The sequence below is a fragment of the Berghia stephanieae genome, chromosome 15 (assembly GCF_034508935.2).
Source record: "Berghia stephanieae isolate SIO BIC M18660-M18661 chromosome 15, UCSD_Bste_1.3, whole genome shotgun sequence".
NCBI classification, from domain to species: domain Eukaryota; kingdom Metazoa; phylum Mollusca; class Gastropoda; order Nudibranchia; family Aeolidiidae; genus Berghia; species Berghia stephanieae.
The window spans coordinates 4,181,697-4,201,696 of record NC_088374.1 but is presented as its reverse complement, the minus strand read 5'-3'; the positions used below and the strand labels follow the sequence as shown (position 1 = coordinate 4,201,696).

At 36.3% G+C, this 20,000-nt stretch overlaps 3 protein-coding genes across 6 annotated transcripts in view; 1 reads left to right on the top strand and 2 right to left on the bottom strand.

Moving 5' to 3' along the window:
* The window catches only part of LOC144960661 (uncharacterized), a 325,884-nt gene that overhangs the window by 294,811 nt on the left and 11,073 nt on the right, over positions 1 to 20,000 (bottom strand). For all 4 annotated transcript variants that reach the window (XM_078893936.1, XM_078893937.1, XM_078893938.1 and 1 more), the window contains exon 3: positions 631 to 837. The gene's annotated coding sequence lies outside the window, so the exon portion shown is untranslated. The remainder of the gene's footprint in view (positions 1 to 630; positions 838 to 20,000) is intronic.
* On the top strand, positions 1,890 to 7,771 carry LOC144960659 (uncharacterized). Its single transcript, XM_078893929.1, has 5 exons — positions 1,890 to 2,222; positions 3,288 to 3,424; positions 5,430 to 5,516; positions 6,606 to 6,698; positions 7,100 to 7,771. The coding sequence occupies exons 1-5, from the start codon at positions 2,006 to 2,008 to the stop codon at positions 7,769 to 7,771; spliced, it is 1,206 nt and encodes a 401-aa protein (XP_078750055.1). The 5' UTR covers positions 1,890 to 2,005.
* Positions 4,264 to 13,533, bottom strand: LOC144960657 (uncharacterized). Its single transcript, XM_078893925.1, has 3 exons — positions 13,277 to 13,533; positions 12,345 to 12,449; positions 4,264 to 11,108 (listed from the first exon to the last, which is right to left on the bottom strand). The coding sequence occupies exons 1-3, from the start codon at positions 13,355 to 13,357 to the stop codon at positions 9,630 to 9,632; spliced, it is 1,665 nt and encodes a 554-aa protein (XP_078750051.1). The 5' UTR covers positions 13,358 to 13,533; the 3' UTR covers positions 4,264 to 9,629.

The following is a 20,000-nucleotide window of genomic DNA, read 5'->3' as shown; positions in this document are numbered from 1 at the left end:
AAAGAAGAAGAAGAAGAAGAAGAAGAAGAAGAAGAAGAAGAAGAAGAGAAGAAGAAGAAGAAGAAGAAGAAGAAGAAGAAGAGAAGAAGAAAGAAGAAGAGAAGAAGAAGAAGAAGAAGAAGAAGAAGAAGAAGAAGAAGAAGAGAAGAAGAAGAGAGAAGAAGAAGAAGAAGAAGAAGGAAGAAGAAGAAGAAGAAGAAGAAGAAGAAGAAGAAGAAGAAGAAAGAAGAAGAAGAAAGAAGAAGAAGAAGAAGAAGAAGAAGAAGAAGAAAGAAGAAGAAGAAAGAAGAAGAAGAAGAAGAAGAAGAAGAAAGAAGAAGAAAGAAGAAGAAGAAGAAGAAGAAGAAGAAGAAGAAGAAGAAGAAGAAGAAGAAGAAGAAGAAGAAGAAGAGAGAGAAGAAGAAGAAGAAGAAGAGAAGAAGAAGAGAAGAAGAAGAAGAAGAAGAAGAAGAAGAAGAAGAAGAAGAGAAGAAGAAGAAGAAGAAGAAGAAGAAGAAGAAGAAGAAGAAGAAGAACAAGAAGAAGAACAAGAACAAGAAGAAGAACAAGAACAAGAACAAGAACAAGAACAAGAACAAGAACAAGAAGAAGAATGAATATTTTAAGTCTGATGAAAGTCAAATGACTTACCCTAACACTTTGCTTCTGAAGTGGGCCATAGTCAATTGTATTGTGTCCTTGGACACTGGCAATTTTCTTGACATTTTCTTTAGACAGTTGGATGATAATGTTTGTTTTGGCACAATTGTGGTCTTTCACCAAACCACATAATAGTGAAACTGTCTTTTACTCCTTCATCGCTATAATGGTGGTTGACATCAATTTTGATTGACGAACCTAAAAACATGTTTCAATTAAAATCAGAGATTCATACAAATTAAACGTCAACAATTATTCAATATAAACTCTACAACAAGAAAGGTAGTTACAGTTTCAAATATTGCACTAGAACTTCACTTTATTGATACATGAAATATAGCTTTAACTATCACATGTTCCTGCATCTCTTACGGATATATATATATATATATATATATATATATATATATATATATATATATATATATATATATATGTATATATGAATAAGAGAGAGGAGAGAGAGAGAGAGAGAGAGAGAGAGAGAGAGAGAGAGAGAGAGAGAGAGAGAGAGAGAGAGAGAGAGTGATAGGGATGTTGAGTAAAAGTTTTAAAAAAGACCTGAATTAAGAAAAGCAGAGCAATCAATAAAAGAGGAACGTAATATAAAATAATCGGGATGAAGAGAGAGAGAGAGATAGAGAGAGAGAGAGAGAGAGAGAGAGAGAGAGAGAGTGTGTGTGTGTGTGTATGTGTGTGTTATAGATTAAATAAAGACCCGGGTTAATAGAACCATCAATAAAAGATAGACGAATATATGCAAAGAAAAGTAGGACTATTAAGATGAAAGTTTTTGTGTCATTTATTACTGGTTGCTTCCCTTTGGAAAACGTTCCAGTTTACTGGATATCACAATTTTATAAATTATATATTTTTTGTTTTTGATTATAATATATTGGTGGTCGTGTAATAGGTATAAAGAGAGAAGGAGGGGAGGGCCGAGAAAATGGAATGAGAAAGAGAGAGAGAGAGAGAGAGAGAGAGAGAGAGAGAGAGAGAGAGAGAGAGAGAGAGAGAGAGAGAGAGAGGAAGTGAATGAGAGTCTAAGGGAGGAGGTGAGAGAATGTAGGAGAGAAAGTAAGATAAATGAATGAGAGAGCGTCAACAAACCAAAGTCATGTAACACACAGTCCTGGCGATGCCTAATTAGGCTTTCAGAAAAGTGAGTGGAGCAGGCACTTATGTTGGTAACAACAAGATATGAAGTGAGTAGAAAAGTGCCAGAAGACAATTGAGAGTATGCCGTCACGCATTTACCATCCACGGTTACTTCCCTTGTAGGAAGAGATTTCTCACTTCCGATCGAGTTGTTTACATTAGGAACTGAGTGACTGAGTGTGGCCGAGTCAACACAAAACTGTCAAAAATGCCGCGGATTTGTGCTGTCTATGGATGCAATAAATCTAAAATGAAAGGATTATCTCTCTATGGGATTCCGACCGTAAAATATGACGAAGGAAACTCAATTTTGGAGCTAACAAAGAAAAGGCAACGGCTGTGGCTGAAGGCCATCAACAGAGCAGACATCACAGTTGAAAATATCAAATACTACCACCAAGTGTGTTCTGACCACTTTGTCTCAGGTAAGATTGTTTCCTTCACTTAATTAAACTTGTTTCATTTGACTACTAATAAATATTGAGTTTTGATACAAGGCCGTAGGTTGTTTGTTCTTTCATTTACTTTGTTACAAAGAACTGAGGCTCTACGATTCGACACTTTATTTACTCTTTCACGTTCTCGATTCTCGTGTGATTGTTGGCACTTTCGGAGGGGCATGGACTCTGGCGGGCGGAGTAATTTTAATCAATTATTGGGGGGGGGGGGGTATTTAAAAAAAATAATTTTAAATGTTTATTTTACCTCCGGACAGGGGAATAGAGTGAGAAGTGACATTTAGGAAGGGGGATCTCCAGTCAAACTGTGATTGGCAGATATCAAATCTATGACACATATACTCATTTTCAAAACGTTGAACCATCCAACCTACACGGTTATATGAAAGACTTGTTTGATACGAAAAATGTTTTTAAAAAAAATTAAAGTCGAATCCCATGCTTTCACCTTCTATTCCATGCTAATTTATCCCACATTATGCATTTCAATAGCCCACTAAAAATAGGCAAGAATATTTTCTACACTTTAAAAAAATCATATCTCACATCATATCAAATCTAACACGAGTTAATTCGTAGTCATAGATTTTTATAAAGTGTTTGTCCATTCTTTTCACTTACAATTTCCCCTGCAATAGTTCAATGTAAGTGGTTCGTAACCCATCGAATGAAATTTTGTGTGACCATGAACATTTTAAAAATGTGTCTGTCACCTTTCTTCAGCAACATAAAATGTCTAGTTAATAAAGCATTGGTAAAATTACTCCTCTCAGAGAGGCCACATCTTTCTTAAAGTGCCTGATTGCGAGGAAATTGTCTAAAACCGTAGTTCTACATTCTTATCATCTTAAAAAGGCAATTCATGTAAATAAGAGTGAAAATCTTGCATTTTGATGAATTTCAGATTTTTCCTTTTCAAATTCAGATTTTTTAAAACAAAGATATGTAGATCTTTGTCGACTTTGGCAGGTCTTAAATCTAGCATTATGTAAACATCAAGGAGAAATATGACAACATTTTCATTCTTTACAGGTCGACCAGCTTACTACAGAATGGATACAGATCCTGATTGGATTCCAAATAAGAATCTTTCAAGACCAAATCTGGTGAAAAACACCACAATTGGCATGAATCGTCACTTACGCCAGTTGAGACGTTTTGAAAATAAAGTAAGGTTTAATGTTTTGGCCACTATTTTCCCCCCTAAAAAAAAAAAAAATACCAATGAAAATTTACTTAAAAATCAAATTTCCATTAGGGCGTCCCTTGGTAAAATTTTATCTTCTTGATCATCTTGATTTAACTGATGTGAGATTCTGAAATAACCTGTCAGATGGTCCTAGTTTCGAGCCCCGCTCTGAGTGGCGCATAGTTGAGTCCTTGGAACTGCTCTTTATGCACATTCTCTCACCGTACTCAGGTGTAAAAATGAGCCATGTCTCGTCCTACATGGTACGTGTTGCTGATAATCAGGGACTATTTGTAAAGCGCTTTGAATTTGAGCATCTTTAGTGGATACTATGCTATATAAAAGTTCTTTTTTTAAAATGATTAGCCGCATTGCAAAGCTGAGTTTCATTCATTTGTTAGTTGTGGCTTGAGTTTTACTGCCAGAATGCCCATGCTGAGCAAACACTACCCATTTATCCAGGCTTGTGACCGGCCTCACAAGCTGTTGGGTTGTACCCCATAAAGAAACAAGATACAGAAGTTGAGGTGGCAGAAATGAGGATGTTGAGATGGTCACTTGGCTGGACAAGAAAAGATAAAGTGAGAAATTAACTAAACCGAAGGGTGACTGAAGTGAAAAATTTATCAATAAAGATTGAAATGGTTCGGGCATGTAAAGAGACCTGTCCCCACGGAATTTTTGCCATTTCAAACACCAAAATGTGCCAAAATTTGCCATAAAAAATAGCAAAATTTTGCCCAAAAAATTGCCGCTAGTTTTACAAAAATCAAACAATTAAAACAACATGTAAGGTAAAAAATTGACACAAATAGGGCATTTTGTAGAATATTGATGTCTCAACATGTCAACATGAATTTATTTACATTTTGAATGGTTTGAAATAATATAATAATAATAATAATAGCCATAGTAAGTAAGTAAGTAAAAAATAGAAGCAAGTAATCAAAATATTTTATTAACTATTTAGCTTCTTAAAATTTGGGAAATCAAAGTGAACAATCACATAAAAAATTCAAAATTTGAAAAACTAATTAAGGAGAGGAAAAAACTAACTATTCACAAGGAAAGAGAAACAAAATCCATTTTCCAATGGGGGCACATTAAATTTGTATTCTCTACTTACTATCCAATTTTGAGCATTATTATTATTATTGCTTTATATTTCAATATATGCCTAATGGGTTTTGAATGAGAAACATAAAAAAAATCATGAAAAATCATAATCATATCATGAAAACTAAGTGCAACTTGTGGCTAAAAATAAAATTGCATTTTATGAAAAAAATTTAGAACACATTTTGTTTACATAAATGATAAATGTGATAAATTTCTTAGGAAAAGAATTAAACTATTAAAAGTAAAATTCTTTCTTGAATGCAATAAAATAAAAATAGGAAATTGGGATTATGGGATGAAGGACTCCAGAGCTTTTCAGGAAAAAGAAGAAAAAAGGCGAAAAACAAAGCTTGGGATTTCCAATAGCCTAAGCTAGGCCATAGAGGTAGGAGGCTAGGCCTAGACATGTTTGTCCGTTATTTAGTGCCAATTTTGGATGCTCGCATTGAAAGTCGCCGTCTCTTCACACATTTTTCATAGCTTTTGTTATTTTAAAAAACAAAAATCGTCAATTTAGCCTAAAAACAGCGAAAATTGCGACCTTTTGCGGCCAAATGAAAATTTGCGGCCTTTTGCGGTCAAGGGTGAAATTTGTGGCGCGAAAAACTGCGGGGACAGAGAGACGATAGATGGGAGTGCGTGGGAAGGAAAGTATTGGACTTACAAACATATTCCATGATGAGGATAGACAGAAGAAAAAGCCTGTGTGACATTCACAGTGGAGTACCACAGAGTCAGTGGTATCAGTATCAGGCTATACTTGCATACAACATTGACAGTAAAACAATTTGTGAATTATATTTATATTTAAAAGTGCCTTCACAGCACGATAAAGATTTTATTATTTAGATATTGTCTACCTACAGAATTCATTTGTGCCTGCAAACAAAAAAAGAGGAACACATTTGATGAATGAAACTGAGACACATATGGTCGATTCAGAAGAAACAGAGGTAAAATTATGTTATAACATCAATAAAATAATAAATAAAAAGTGTGACTATCTAAAATACAATTACGAGATTGAAAATAATTTATTTAAAGAAAAGATGAGTTTTTATATTTAATTTGTCGGCTCAAAATGATGTATTATGTCAGGATTGATTTGAATTTAATGATTTTAAGGGTTTTACGGCGCTTGCAACACATTAAGGTCATATCGGCGCCAGTAAAAAGGCTGAAAATGGGAAAGTAAAAAGTTCTAGAATTACAATTAAAGCACCCAAGAAAAGGGAAGACAACAGGGGAATTGGTTCAAATAGGAAACAGATGTAGATTCCAAAAGTACACTATCAAAGTACTTAGTTTGAGATCACCTCCCTGCTAGGGTATCTGGCCAGGGTACAACCAAGTGATCTCCATTCCAAGACAGACAAAAGGCAATTGGAAAACAGATATACGGGGATAGAAGATACAGTAAGTGCCTCCCTGCCCACTATGGGAGGTCATGAACCCCACCCAGACTATGTCAGGATGAAAGAGAAACTAATAAAAGTGATTTTTTTGACTTTAAACATTTCTAGGAATACAAGATTTTAGTCCTTGTCACTGTTAGAAACTACAATATATCTTTTGCCGCCATTAAAACATATCAATTGAACCCAAATATAACATTTTGACATAAATTCATTTTAAGGAAGTTGGTCACATATCATATCAAGCAATTTAATGCTCAAAGCACATACAACAACACTCAACATAAAGGACTAGCTATAATGCTTTTGAGGCACTTTTATAACATTACATTGCTGGCAGCCAGGTGCTCATTTTATACTCAAGTTGGGTGCGAGAGTGTGAGTAAACAGACTTCTCTCAGGAATCAACTTTGTATTGCCCACATCGGGACACGAACCCAAGACCTACTGTGATTTCACCAATACACAGGGATTTAAATCACTTGTGTCACTATATTGTCATTTCAGCCCCAGTAAAGAGGAAAATGAATGGATAGTCCAAACATTATTTCTGTGTTTATTTATATATAAAAGTGCCTTCACAGCATGATAAAGATTTTATTATTTAGATATATTGTCTATCTACAGAATTTATTTTTGCCTGAAAATAAAGAAAGTGGAACACATTTGATGAATGAAACTGAGACTGAGACACATATGGTTGGTTCAGAAGAAACAGAGGTAAAATTAAAAATAACAACCATCAATAAGATCATATATAAAAAGTGTGAATTTATGAAAAATATAATTACTAGATTAAAATAATTTGTTTAGAGAAAAGATGGGTTAACTATGATTTCACCAATCCACAGGGATTTACATCGCTTGTATCACCATATTGTCATTTCCGCCCCAGTAAAGAGGAACATGAATTGAGAGTCCAAACATTATTTACAAAGCATAGAATTGATATTCCATTGTTTTTAAAGTTTTCAAAGAGCTTGTGACAATTTAAGATCATGTTAACCCCTTCTGATGAATAATTGCATTGATATATAGAGAATGACAGATTAATTAAAAAATGACTTAATCATGAGTAGGTAGGTTAAAAGTAAAAGTATATTTGATTTCTATTTATCCAGCAGGACACAAAAATGAACGAACCAAGAGAAGCTGACACAATTGACGGTAACAAAATTATGCTTCAAGATGTGGGAACACAGACAGACCTCACAATGGAGATGATTGATCAACTTGAAAATACAAAGTCAGTACTTAATGACATGACTGTTGAAATTTCATCTCTGCGACAGAAGGTGTCTTTTAATTCTTTTAGTGAAGAAGAATTCAGGAATAATGATGACAACGTCAAGTTCTACACTGGTTTGACATCATTCCAAATACTGATGCATGTCGTTGATCACATATCCCCATCTTTGCGACACAAAAACAATTCACTAACTAAATTTCAGGAAATTTTATTAGTATTGATAAAAATCAGGTTAGGATTGCCAAACAAATTACTTGGCCATATGTTCTCCATTGACCAGTCTACGGTTTCAAGGATTTTTCTCAGAGTTTTAAATGTAATGTATTATAATCTAAAATTTCTTATTGTCTGGCCAGAAAAAGAGGCATTGCAAAGGTCAATGCCACTTGAATTTGTAAGATGCTTTTCGAAGCGTGTAGCAGTAATTATAGACTGTTTTGAAGTTTTTATTGAACAACCTTCAAATATAAAAGCAAGAGTCCAGACATATTCACATTATAAAAGTCATAACACAATTAAGTATCTAATAGGTATAAACCCTTAAGGTTCAGTATGCTTTATATCTGATGGATACGGGGGAAGAACAAGTGATAAATTTATAGTGGAAAATTCAAATTTTCTTTCACATCTTGAAATGGGCGATATCGTCATGGCTGATAGAGGTTTTGACTGTCATGAAAGTGTGGGTTTGATGTGCGCTGATTTAAGGATACCAGCTTTTACAAGAGGTAAAAAACAACTTTCCTCTTATGACCTGGAAGCAACAAGGAAGCTTGCACATCTAAGAATTCATGTTGAAAGGGTAATAGGCAATATGAGACAAAAATCATCCATTTTAAGCACCAAAATACCAATTGATTATGTTATATCATCAGAAACTGAGAAGACGACTCTTGATCAGATTGTGAGTGTGTCGGCTTGTATCGTAAACCTCTGTCCTCCTATTGTCCCATTTATTTAATAATGATATACTAATAATAATACAGTGCTATCCATCTATAAGCATCATCATTTTGTTACTAATAAAGTGGAAACGTTTTGAAAATGTAGCCATTTCTGATTCTTTGTTTTGTTTTAAGTGATACTAAGCTGCTAGAAGTTGTGGACTGTAAAAAGTAATAAACAAAAATGAATAGAACAGACAGCTCAATTACTTTTTTAAAAACTAAGGTGTTCTAAATTGAGCAGAATATAAAACAACGCATAAAATATGGTGTGTAAAAAAAAACGAGAAGGGGGGGGGGGGGCAGGTAGAAAAGAAATTGGAATAAAATGTATCCACTGAAATAAATCCAATAAAGCAGTGAAAATGATAATCCAGAAGTATGACAAATGTACAGTGATCCTTTAGAAATGGAGTGATCACGAATGTGAGCTAATCTTGACAAATCTACTCCAACGATGAATGAAATAACACAAACCTAAGAAACTTAAGATTAGAAATATCACAAGAGACGATAGCTCAGTGATTTTCCAGTCTGGGGTTAGTCCTCTTACTTTTAATCAGATGTTTCGTTCTGGATTATTATCACCACTTATTGGATTTATGTCAGCGGATACACATTTCACACCTAAATCTATTCTTCCGGGGTTCACCTCCTTCCCCTCTTTTTTTAAACACCAAATTTTATACATTGTTTTATATTTCACTCAATTTGGAATTCCTTAGTTACAAATTGAATGCTTCTTTTTGTTTACATTTCAAGAAATTTTTTTCTCTACAGTTTTATAGTAAAGTATTTGGGTCTTTTTGTTATTGGCAGAAGACAGGCTTTGAGTCGGAAACATTCCGTGTTTGATGTTTTTAAAAATTATTAAGCTGTTATACTCATTGTTGTTTATTACGCTTTGTTTTAAGGACTCATGAAATAGCTTCGGTTTCCAAATGAAGAATGCTGAATTCAAACAGAGCTGCAAACTAATGATAAAATCTATTACGCTTTGTTTTAAGGACTCATGAAATAGCTTCGGTTTCCAAATGAAGAATGCTGAATTCAAACAGAGCTGCAAACTAATGATAAAATCTAAATAAAATAGGATTAGATCTTTGAGGAAAAAAATAAAGATTGTTACTTTAAAACTAAGAATTTTATCTGAAATCAAAAGTACTGTGCAGGCATTGTATCTAAATCTTAACAACATTCCTTTCCATTTCAATCAAAAATAAGGACCAGGCTACTTAAAATAGTTGATATTTAAATCAAACTGGATGCATAAATTATGTTTTTCAAAGGACCATGTCTTTACATGGAAAAATCAGAGGGAAAGAACAGAAGTTGACAGCTCTGTAAAATACAGTGTAATAATACATATGATATATTTAACTTTGAGTGAAAAAGAAAATGGTTTTGTGATAATTGAAAAAAAACACGAAGAGCAAATCTCAACGTTAAAATGGCTTTTTAAGAGACTTGATTCAATTTTCTCCGTTTGCTCTTGGTGTTTTTGCACGTCTCACAAAACCATTTTCCTTTAGGCACTCTTGACAATCCAACACAGTCCACGTGATACCATTCTTCACAACTGCCATCACATTGAATCATTTTTCCATACTCTGATTTCCGGCAGATACAGAATAGTTTATTTTTATTGGGAGAAGAAGGTGTTGGTGCAGCTTCCCCAGCTTTTACTAGTCTAGAAAAAAACTGAGCAACTAACTCAGGTAATACAACCTTTTTAAAATATTCTTCACACTTCTGAAGTTTTGAAAAAATAAAGTCTTTGTCCAAAGAGATCCTTTGAGTGAAACAATCTTTTGTTGTCCACACAAAAAAGTCACAATAATCCGTGCCTGTCACATACATTTGACATTGCACTTGGTAATAATACGGATGATCTTTCCTAAGTTCAAAAGTAGTATTGTTGACAATTAAACAAAAATTACTAATGGATGTGACAGCCTCACGAATTGTAAGATCCCTAGCAGAGTAAGGACATTTGATTTCCAGACATCCTTGTCCACAACACTCACAATAAACGATGCCGTCTGGTGAAGCTGCAATGAAAGGTGTCTCATTCTTTATAAAGAGACCACAACGCCTGAAGGTAAAACTGTGATGGATATACCTATCGACAGAATGAACATAGGCATCAAATGCCTCGCTTTCTTTGTCCATTCCCCACTTAACAGCAGACACATTTGATAATACATTTTTTGACGAAATCAAAGAATTTAACAGGCTCATTGAAGTGGAAAAGGAAATGTTCGTGCGACATACAGAATAAAACTTTGAGGCCGTAATCCTCCCCTCCCGAAGCCTATGCCACACATTTGATTTCTTTTGCGCACGAGTCTCCTTTTCCGCAAATAATGATTGCTCAGGGGAGCAAGAAAAATCTAAACTATCACAATATTGAAGGATATCATCATACGAACGATCAATAAATTCTTCATTTATAAATGATCGAAAAAATACAGGCATTTTGGTCGAAGGAATGAAAGGAGTCTGATGCTCCTTCACAACAGATAATACAACACTCTTTGAAGATAAGGTTGATAATTTTTTAAGGAAGGTCTCCTTCGCGGCTGATGAGGGTTCAACACATTTTGGTTTTGGATGGGGGGTTTTGACCTGTTCTTCATTCAGAAGTATTTTCCTTTGAGACTGGGCTCCAGTGAAATTTATGTCAACTGCCCTCAAACTCTCTGCACAATTCTGTTGGCCACATGGAGGTTTCCAGTAAGCTGGGCGACCTGTCACGGTTTCCTTCTCTGCTACTCTGTTTGTGGCTTCGATGAAGAAGAGAATGGTTGCAACATGAGTGCAAACTTCTCCTAATCCTGCAACACATGTGCAATGAGCCGAGCATACACGCCCATCATCAGACACAATCGCCCATGCCTCCACCGGCTTTTCGCTTAGTCTCATTGAATGAAGAACCTGAAATAAAGGAAGGAAACATAAAATCAGAAAAGATTTCACACTGTTCATACACTTACAATTCTTTATTTAGTCGTCCCCCCCCCCTCCTCCATTGAAAGGCTGTATGGAAACGATTTAAAAAATTGCACCCTTTTGGTACATTTTGATTGAACTCAGACCCATTGAGGTATTGAAGCAATGACAACTTGCACAAAAACAAATTGTGCCATCATATCATCAATTTCAATCAATCCAAAAGTTTATCTTTAGACAATTGCCAATATAAATTATGCATTAACGTGCGCGCACACACTCACACACAAACAGAAATTATAATAAAATATAACTATATTATATTCAAGACAGTCACAAGGATTGTGCAACAGAGCATTGTTTCACATCGCAAACGAAGCTCAATTACTGAATTCATCACACCAAAATAAGACAGACCTCTTCAACACCAGGATTCTTCATTATGATAAATGACTCCCTTTTTTCCCCTTTCAAATTGAGTGTTTTTATTCAATTTATACCATCATGAATTACAAAAATAAATATAAAATTTAAAAAACAAAAAATACATTAAAAAAAAAAAGCCACAAAAAAAAAAACCAACCCAAACATATACCACTACAACAGCCGCATTATCGGGTGGTGTTGCGACATTACGACTCACTAATGAAAGGAAATATCTGTGAAATGTATTTCATGGAAATCTTTGGTCTATGTCTACTTCGAACTTAAGCAAGCCCAAGCCTCCTCCTGATGACCATGCTTTAAGACGACATGATCTGTATTAAGCTCGCATCTCTGCATCATTGTATTAAATTCTCCTCAGGGGATACATAATGTTATCCAAATCCCAACAGTTAACTCAACATACAAAAATGACTAATTTTACGGCAAAAGTGATAAAATTTACAGTTTTTTGTAATAAAATGGCAATCCTCTGCGATACTAGCTTATAGTTATAGCTTTCACCAAAGTGCTTCACTCATGATTTTGAGCATGGAGACCTTTGTCCTCATTTCTTTTTAAAAACTAGTCAAAATTGGTTAAGGAACCTTGCATCCCTTTGCAAAAATGGTCCACTGTGAAATTTAATATTGGATAGCCTATTGAACTGCTACATATGCTCCCATAATGAGACTGCCACCCTCCTCTTTTTTTTTCGTATGTATCCTTTCACTCTCCGTCTATGAATTTGAATCAAAATCATCAATCAATGCGATTAAATCATTTGTAGGAATTTACCTTTGCTTTCACAATTTTATTGTCACATCCAGGAGGTTGGAAAACCAGCAGCTCTTTAACCCATCCATTGTATGCTTGGTTAAAAGCAGCAAGGCCCTTTAGTGCCTGAAAAATTGAAAAATAAATGAAGTCAGATCAACAAACTTAGCCTTACTTTGACAAACTCAATAAGAATAGGTAATTTTAAGTTTTAAGTTTTAAAAAAGTAAAAGTAATAACCTCACCACTTAATAAAAAGAACATCAAACAATGCAATTATTAATCAAATTTTGGAGCAACTGACTTTACTGACAAGAGGGGGAAAAGGAGCTCAGACTCTAATACTCTAAAATAAACACGTTTGAGTTTGAGGGTTTTAATTAATTTTGGCGACTCCTCTCTCTCTCTCTCTCTCACACACACACACACACACACACACTCACACACACACACACATACACACACACACTTACACATACACCATAGAGTATCATTAGTTACAAGTTTCAATTTATTGTGAAACAAAGAAGCAGAAGTAGAAGACCATCAGTACGACGATTCTTATGTTATGATGAACATGAACATAAGACTATAAATATAAACATTCAATATCATCATATGAAAAAAAAATGATCAAGAGACTGAGATTCTTCATGTCCACACAGAAATAGAAGAAAAAAAATTGGCTGGAAAAAAAAACAAGTTGAACTGAGAAAATTGGTTGGACTTGGACTTGGAATCTGGCTCTTCTGAGTGAGAATCGAAGGATACTGACAACTCAAACATCAATAAAATATTCAAAATATAAAAAAACCATATACACATCTTAAAACTTCTAAGACTATTGAGTTATTATCATATTTTTTTAAACCATCAAAACGTCTACATTAAAAAAAAAAAAAGAAAAGGCGAATCCCATGTGGGTTATGAGATGAGATGCAAACTTTACTTACCCCGAAATCCTCACTTGTGCAGAAACTTTCTCGTAACACCAGATAAGTAAAAATATGATGGTACGTGATTGGAGGATACATCTTGATATCCTTTGACCATTTTTCCGATTGTATGTAATAGGGATCAATCCCATTCACGCTTTCAATTTTTTCCTTGTATCGTTTTTTTTCGAAACAGGGTCCATTGCCATGTTTGCATTGGTCGCCATTTTGAAGAAATCTCCACTTCCATCAAGGGACTGAACCGTGTAAAATGTCAAAATTAACTCCCCTAGTCATTTACCGCATACTCTCAATAGAGAATAAAAAAAATTTTTCGCGGCGGTGGTGGGGTTTGAACCTGCGACCTTATTGGTACGACAACTCCGCCTGGCAGGTGAGAGCGTGGCTCTACCGTGTGAGCTATCCACGAACACAAAATATTCGTTTCAAACCCAAAGTCATTTCTAGATCCCTCTCTCACCCACTTCTTGAGATCGCCGATTCGTTCACCACCATCGCGAAGTAATTTTGACCAGCAGTTAAGCTTAATAGCCAATATTCTCATCACAAACATATAACATAGAAACGATTGAGACATTGAGTATGCTCCGGTGTATGGGGTGAATTTTTAATTCAGAAAAGTGAGTGGAGCAGGCACTTATGTTGGTAACAACAAGATATGAAGTGAGTAGAAAAGTGCCAGAAGACAATAGAGAATAAAAAAAATTTTCGCGGCGGTGGTGGGGTTTGAACCTGCGACCTTATTGGTACGACAACTCCGCCTGGCAGGTGAGAGCGTGGCTCTACCGTGTGAGCTATCCACGAACACAAAATATTCGTTTCAAACCCAAAGTCATTTCTAGATCCCTCTCTCACCCACTTCTTGAGATCGCCGATTCGTTCACCACCATCGCGAAGTAATTTTGACCAGCAGTTAAGCTTAATAGCCAATATTCTCATCACAAACATATAACATAGAAACGATTGAGACATTGAGTATGCTCCGGTGTATGGGGTGAATTTTTAATTCAGAAAAGTGAGTGGAGCAGGCACTTATGTTGGTAACAACAAGATATGAAGTGAGTAGAAAAGTGCCAGAAGACAATAGAGAATAAAAAATTTTTTTCGCGGCGGTGGTGGGGTTTGAACCTGCGACCTTATTGGTACGACAACTCCGCCTGGCAGGTGAGAGCGTGGCTCTACCGTGTGAGCTATCCACGAACACAAAAATATTCGTTTCAAACCCAAAGTCATTTCTAGATCCCTCTCTCACCCACTTCTTGAGATCGCCGATTCGTTCACCACCATCGCGAAGTAATTTTGACCAGCAGTTAAGCTTAATAGCCAATATTCTCATCACAAACATATAACATAGAAACGATTGAGACATTGAGTATGCTCCGGTGTATGGGGTGAATTTTTAATTCAGAAAAGTGTGTGGAGCAGGCACTTATGTTGGTAACAACAAGATATGAAGTGAGTACAAAAGTGCCAGAAGACAATAGAGAATAACAAATTTTTCGCGGCGGTGGTGGGGTTTGAACCTGCGACCTTATTGGTACGACAACTCCGCCTGGCAGGTGAGAGCGTGGCTCTACCGTGTGAGCTATCCACGAACACAAAAATATTCGTTTCAAACCCAAAGTCATTTCTAGATCCCTCTCTCACCCACTTCTTGAGATCGCCGATTCGTTCACCACCATCGCGAAGTAATTTTGACCAGCAGTTAAGCTTAATAGCCAATATTCTCATCACAAACATATAACATAGAAACGATTGAGACATTGAGTATGCTCCGGTGTATGGGGTGAATTTTTAATTCAGAAAAGTGAGTGGAGCAGGCACTTATGTTGGTAACAACAAGATATGAAGTGAGTAGAAAAGTGCCAGAAGACAATAGAGAATAAAAATTTATGTTTGTATGTATGTATGTATGTATGTATGTATGTATGTATGTATGTATGTATGTATGTATGTATGTATGTATGTATGTATGTATGTATGTATGTATGTATGTATGTATGTGATCGAGAAACTAAGTGTGGAGTCGGAGAAGATAAGAGATAACGAAAACATTCATGAGGTAGCGTATGGAGGAATTGGTTGGAGGGTTGAAAATGACCACAATTGTCGAGAGAGATTGTAGAGGGGTAGAGCTGTGGTGAAATTTATTCAAATATATATATATATATATATATATATATATATATATATATATATATATATATATATATATATATATTATATATATATATATATATATATATATATATATTATATATAGAGAGAGAGAGAGAGAGAGAGAGAGAGAGAGAGAGAGAGAAGGAGAGGTGGGGGGAGGGGAGAGGGAGCCTGAGAATTAAATAGAGTTGGATAGAGGGGGAGATGTATTAGAGAGATGTGGTGGAAGAAAGAAAGAGATGGGAGGTATTCTTGATGGAAATTAATAAAAAATAATGAGAGTTGGCTGGAGGGAGAGGAACGAGAGATACTAGTGAGATAGGTTAAGAGAAAGAAAGAGAGAAGAGAAAGAGATCAGAAATAGAAATAAGAAAGAATGAGGCGAGAGGTATTAGAGAGATAGGATAAGCGAAAGAGAAGAGAGAGAGAGAGAGAGAGAGAGAGAGAGAGAGAGAGAGATAGAGGGAGAGCGAGAGATGTGGTTGGGGAGGGAGATAGACAAGTATGAATAACCCATGAGACCAGAGAGGTAGAGAGTGAGAGAGGATCAGAATGAAATAGAGCGAGAGAGGGAGAGAGAGAGAGAGTGATATATCGAGGTGTTACTATAGAGAGAGAGAGTGTGGGATTAATTGAGAGATAGAAATGAGGATGGAGAGGATAGAAGAAAAAAATGAGGAGAAACATATATGTATATATATATATATATATATATATATATATATATATATATATATATATATATATATATATATATATATATATATATATATATATATATATATATATATATATATATATGTATATATAAATTTTCACTCACATTATTCTTGCCAAGACGATTCGTTTCAGTGTTCCCACCTCATCAGTCGGCATAATCCATTTGTAAGAAATGTCCGTAGAAAACTCCTTCCTCTAGGTTCCATGCCTGGTCCAGGCTTCGGATACTGCATGAATTATCTCTCTCCATTCGTCCCTGTCTCTTGATTTTTCAAACAGCTCTTGGATTGTTAGGTTGGTGAAGCCCTTCAGTTGGTCTATGAGTGTTTTTCTTTGTCTCCCCGGGCGCGTTTACCAGGTATTTTTCCACAACTTGCCAGGTATTCATTTTTATCTTTCCTTACTATGTGTCCGAAAAAGGATAGTTGTCGATCCGCTATTAAGGGCATTAGTTTCCTTTGTTGGTATGTTTGTTTTAGCACTTCTTCGTTCGTTTTGTGTGCAGTATACGATATTCTCTGCATCCTTCTCAAGCACCACATTTCAAAAGCTTCAATGTTCTTTTGTGTTTCTGCATTTGTAGTCCAGCTTTCGCATCCGTATAACAAGATTGGCCACACGTAGCACTTCAAGACTCGGAATCTAATCCCGAACGACATCTGTTTGTTTTTTAAAATGTTTCCCAGGTCCATGAAGGCCTGTTTGGCTTGAGTTATTCTTGCTCGTATGTCTCGGTTACATCTTCCATCTGTTGTCACTATTGAACCTAGGTATTTAAAACTTTCTACGTTGGTAAGTTGCTCGCCGTGAATCGTTATATTGCAGGTGTTGTTGTTTTCGGGGGTTTTCTGTATTACCATGCATTCCGTTTTGGTGATATTCACTTCCATTCCCTTGGCTTCACTATCTACTACCACTTTGTCAACAATCTTTTGAAGTTGGATTTCTGATGTTGCAATGAGTACCGTATCGTCTGCGTATCTTATATTATTTATGTTGTGACCTCCTACTTTTATTCCCTCCATATCAGTTATGCCCCTCATGATTGTTTCTTGGTATAGATTAAACAGATCTGGTGAGGCAACACACCCTTGACGGACTCCTTTCTTAATAGGAATGGAATTTCCTGTAGAGTTTCCGATTTTGATAGATGCCTGCTGGGTGTAGTATAATGTTTGCATGAGTCTGAGGTCTTTCTCATCAGCGCCAATGGGGTGTAGTTGTTTTAGTATTTCTTCGTGGCGTACTCTATCAAAAGCTTTTTTGTAGTCGACAAAACATAGGTATAGTGGGGTCTGAACCTGTATAGCTCTTTCACTTAAAACACGGAGGAGGTATATTGAGTTCCTTGTCCCTCTGTCAGGTTGGAATCCATATTGTTCTTCTGCGATTTCGGGGTTAATCTTATTCCTTAGCCTGTTGATAATTATACGCAACAGTATTTTGTTGATGTGGCTTATTAAACTTATAGTTCTAAAATTTTCGCATCTGACTGCACCTGCTTTGTTTGGTATTGCTATGAAAATAGAGTTACAAAGATCTTCTGGAATTTTCCCAGTGTTGTATATATTGTTGAATAATATGTGAAGTTCATCAATTGCTAGATCTCCTAGGCTTTTAAATACCTCTACAGATATTTCATCAGGGCCTGTTGCTTTACCATCCCTCATTCGTTCCATGGCATGTTCAATTTCACTTTTGGTGATGTTTGGTCCGCTTAATGGTTCTTTGAATTTCAATTGTGGTTCATTTCTATTTGGATCATTGTACAGTTCGCCTATGTATTCTACCCATCGGCTTTCTATATGTTGTTCTTCAAATAGCAGTTCCCCTTGTTTGTTTTGGATACAACTTCCTGCTGCTTTGCTTTTCCTTTTCCTTGATAGTTCTTTTATTCTTTGGTGAGCTTGTTGGGGGTTGGGTTTGTATTCTCTTTCGATTTCGCAGCATTTCCAGTCTAGATAGTTCTCGTGTGCCTCGATGCATTTGGATTTAATGTGGTTGTTCAATGTTTGGTATTCTGCAGACCCTCTGTTGCATTTTCGTCTTTCTTCAAATAGGTTTAGAATTTCATTTGTCATCCATTCCTTTTTGCTGTTTATTTGAGCTATTGGTAAATGCTTTTCTGCAGTTGCTTTGACACACTTTTGGAATATATCAAATTGTTTTTCACATTTTTCATTATCAGGTTCACTTTGGCTTTGTATCATGAGTGCATTTTCAAATTCTTCTCTCATTTTTGTTTGTATGCCATTGTCTTTGCATAACCTGTAATCCCTCATTATTCTACCAGCTGTTCTCTGAATAGCTTTAAACTTTATCCTTACTGTACAAACAACTGGGACATGGTCACTGTCTACATCGGCGCCTGGGTAGGTTTTGCAATTTAATATGCCATTTCTGAATCTTGATGATACTGCTATAAAGTCTATCTTGTTTCTTGCTCTGTCCCCTGGTGATTGCCATGTCCAGGTTCTTCTTGGGTGTTGTTGAAACCAGGTGTTTGAAATCATTAATTTATTTGTTCTACACCAATCTGCCCAGATGTTTCCTCGTTCATTTCTGTCTCCGAGTCCATGTGGTCCAAATATGTCACCATCTCTGCCTCTGCCAATCTTAGCATTTAGGTCCCCCATTACCATAAGGACTTCTTGTGATTTACACATTCGTTTTGCTTTGTCTAGTGAATGGTAAAACTCTGTCATATCTGCATCTGTCGCCTCTTCTGTTGGTGCATAAACTTGAATAATATTGGTGTCAACTACAGGTCCTCTTAGCTTAACCAACAAAACTCTGTCTGAGATTGCTACGTGCCCTTTGTAAAATTTGGTTGATTGTTGGTCTAAGATCAACCTACTCCTTTTTGGAAAGAGGTTCCACCACTCCATATGATCTTATATGTCGTGTTGTTTTCTTGTTTTGACATGGTTCCCTGCTCTTTCCATCTCATCTCTGCCAGGCCAAGAATATTTATTTGGAGCCGTTTCATTTCTTTTAGAATGTTGTTTAGTTTTCCTTTTTGGGCACAGGTCCTGACATTCCATGTCCCAATTTTGGTTTTGTCACATTTGTTAAATTTATTTCGCCTAGTAACTGGCTGACGGTTCGGTGTGACCTGACGAACATCACGCTCCCAACCGAGCGAGGCAGCAATCTTCCGTGAAAACATGCTCCCCTTTACGCTGTCACCGTTTAACTTTTTGGACTTATTCATGCAGTTAACTCGGCAAAGTTACAAGAATGGTTTGCCATTGCCTATTCTTGTCGCCCTCTGCAGTTGGCCAGCTTGACCTGTTACCGTTCGACACCACGAGGAGGTTGCAGTAGGGCTTGATGATGATCTATCTTTGCAGACTTGGCATCATCCATTTGTCGAACAGAAAACTCCAAACTAACCTTAAACAAAAGATCTGAACTGATGACAATGTGCAGACACTCTAACAAATTCAAGCTCAAAACGCAAAAGGCCAAATAACCCTCCCCCCTTCCCTTCCCCCCCTTTCCTCCCCCCCCCTTTCCTCCCCCCCCTTTCCTCCCCCCCCTTCCCCCCCCTTTCCCCCCCCCCTCCCCCTCTTCCCTCCCCCCCCCGCCGCACCACATTCCACTACAATATCATACACACATGTACACACAACACACAACACACCTACACGCACACACACACACAGACACTCATAATATAAACACGAGAGCACATCACACTACACATCAAAACTAGTCACCACTAGGCAGCGAAACAACGTTAGTTTGGAGTTTTCTACGGACATTTCTTACAAATGGATTATGCCGACTGATGAGGTGGGAACACTGAAACGAATCGTCTTGGCAAGAATATTGTGAG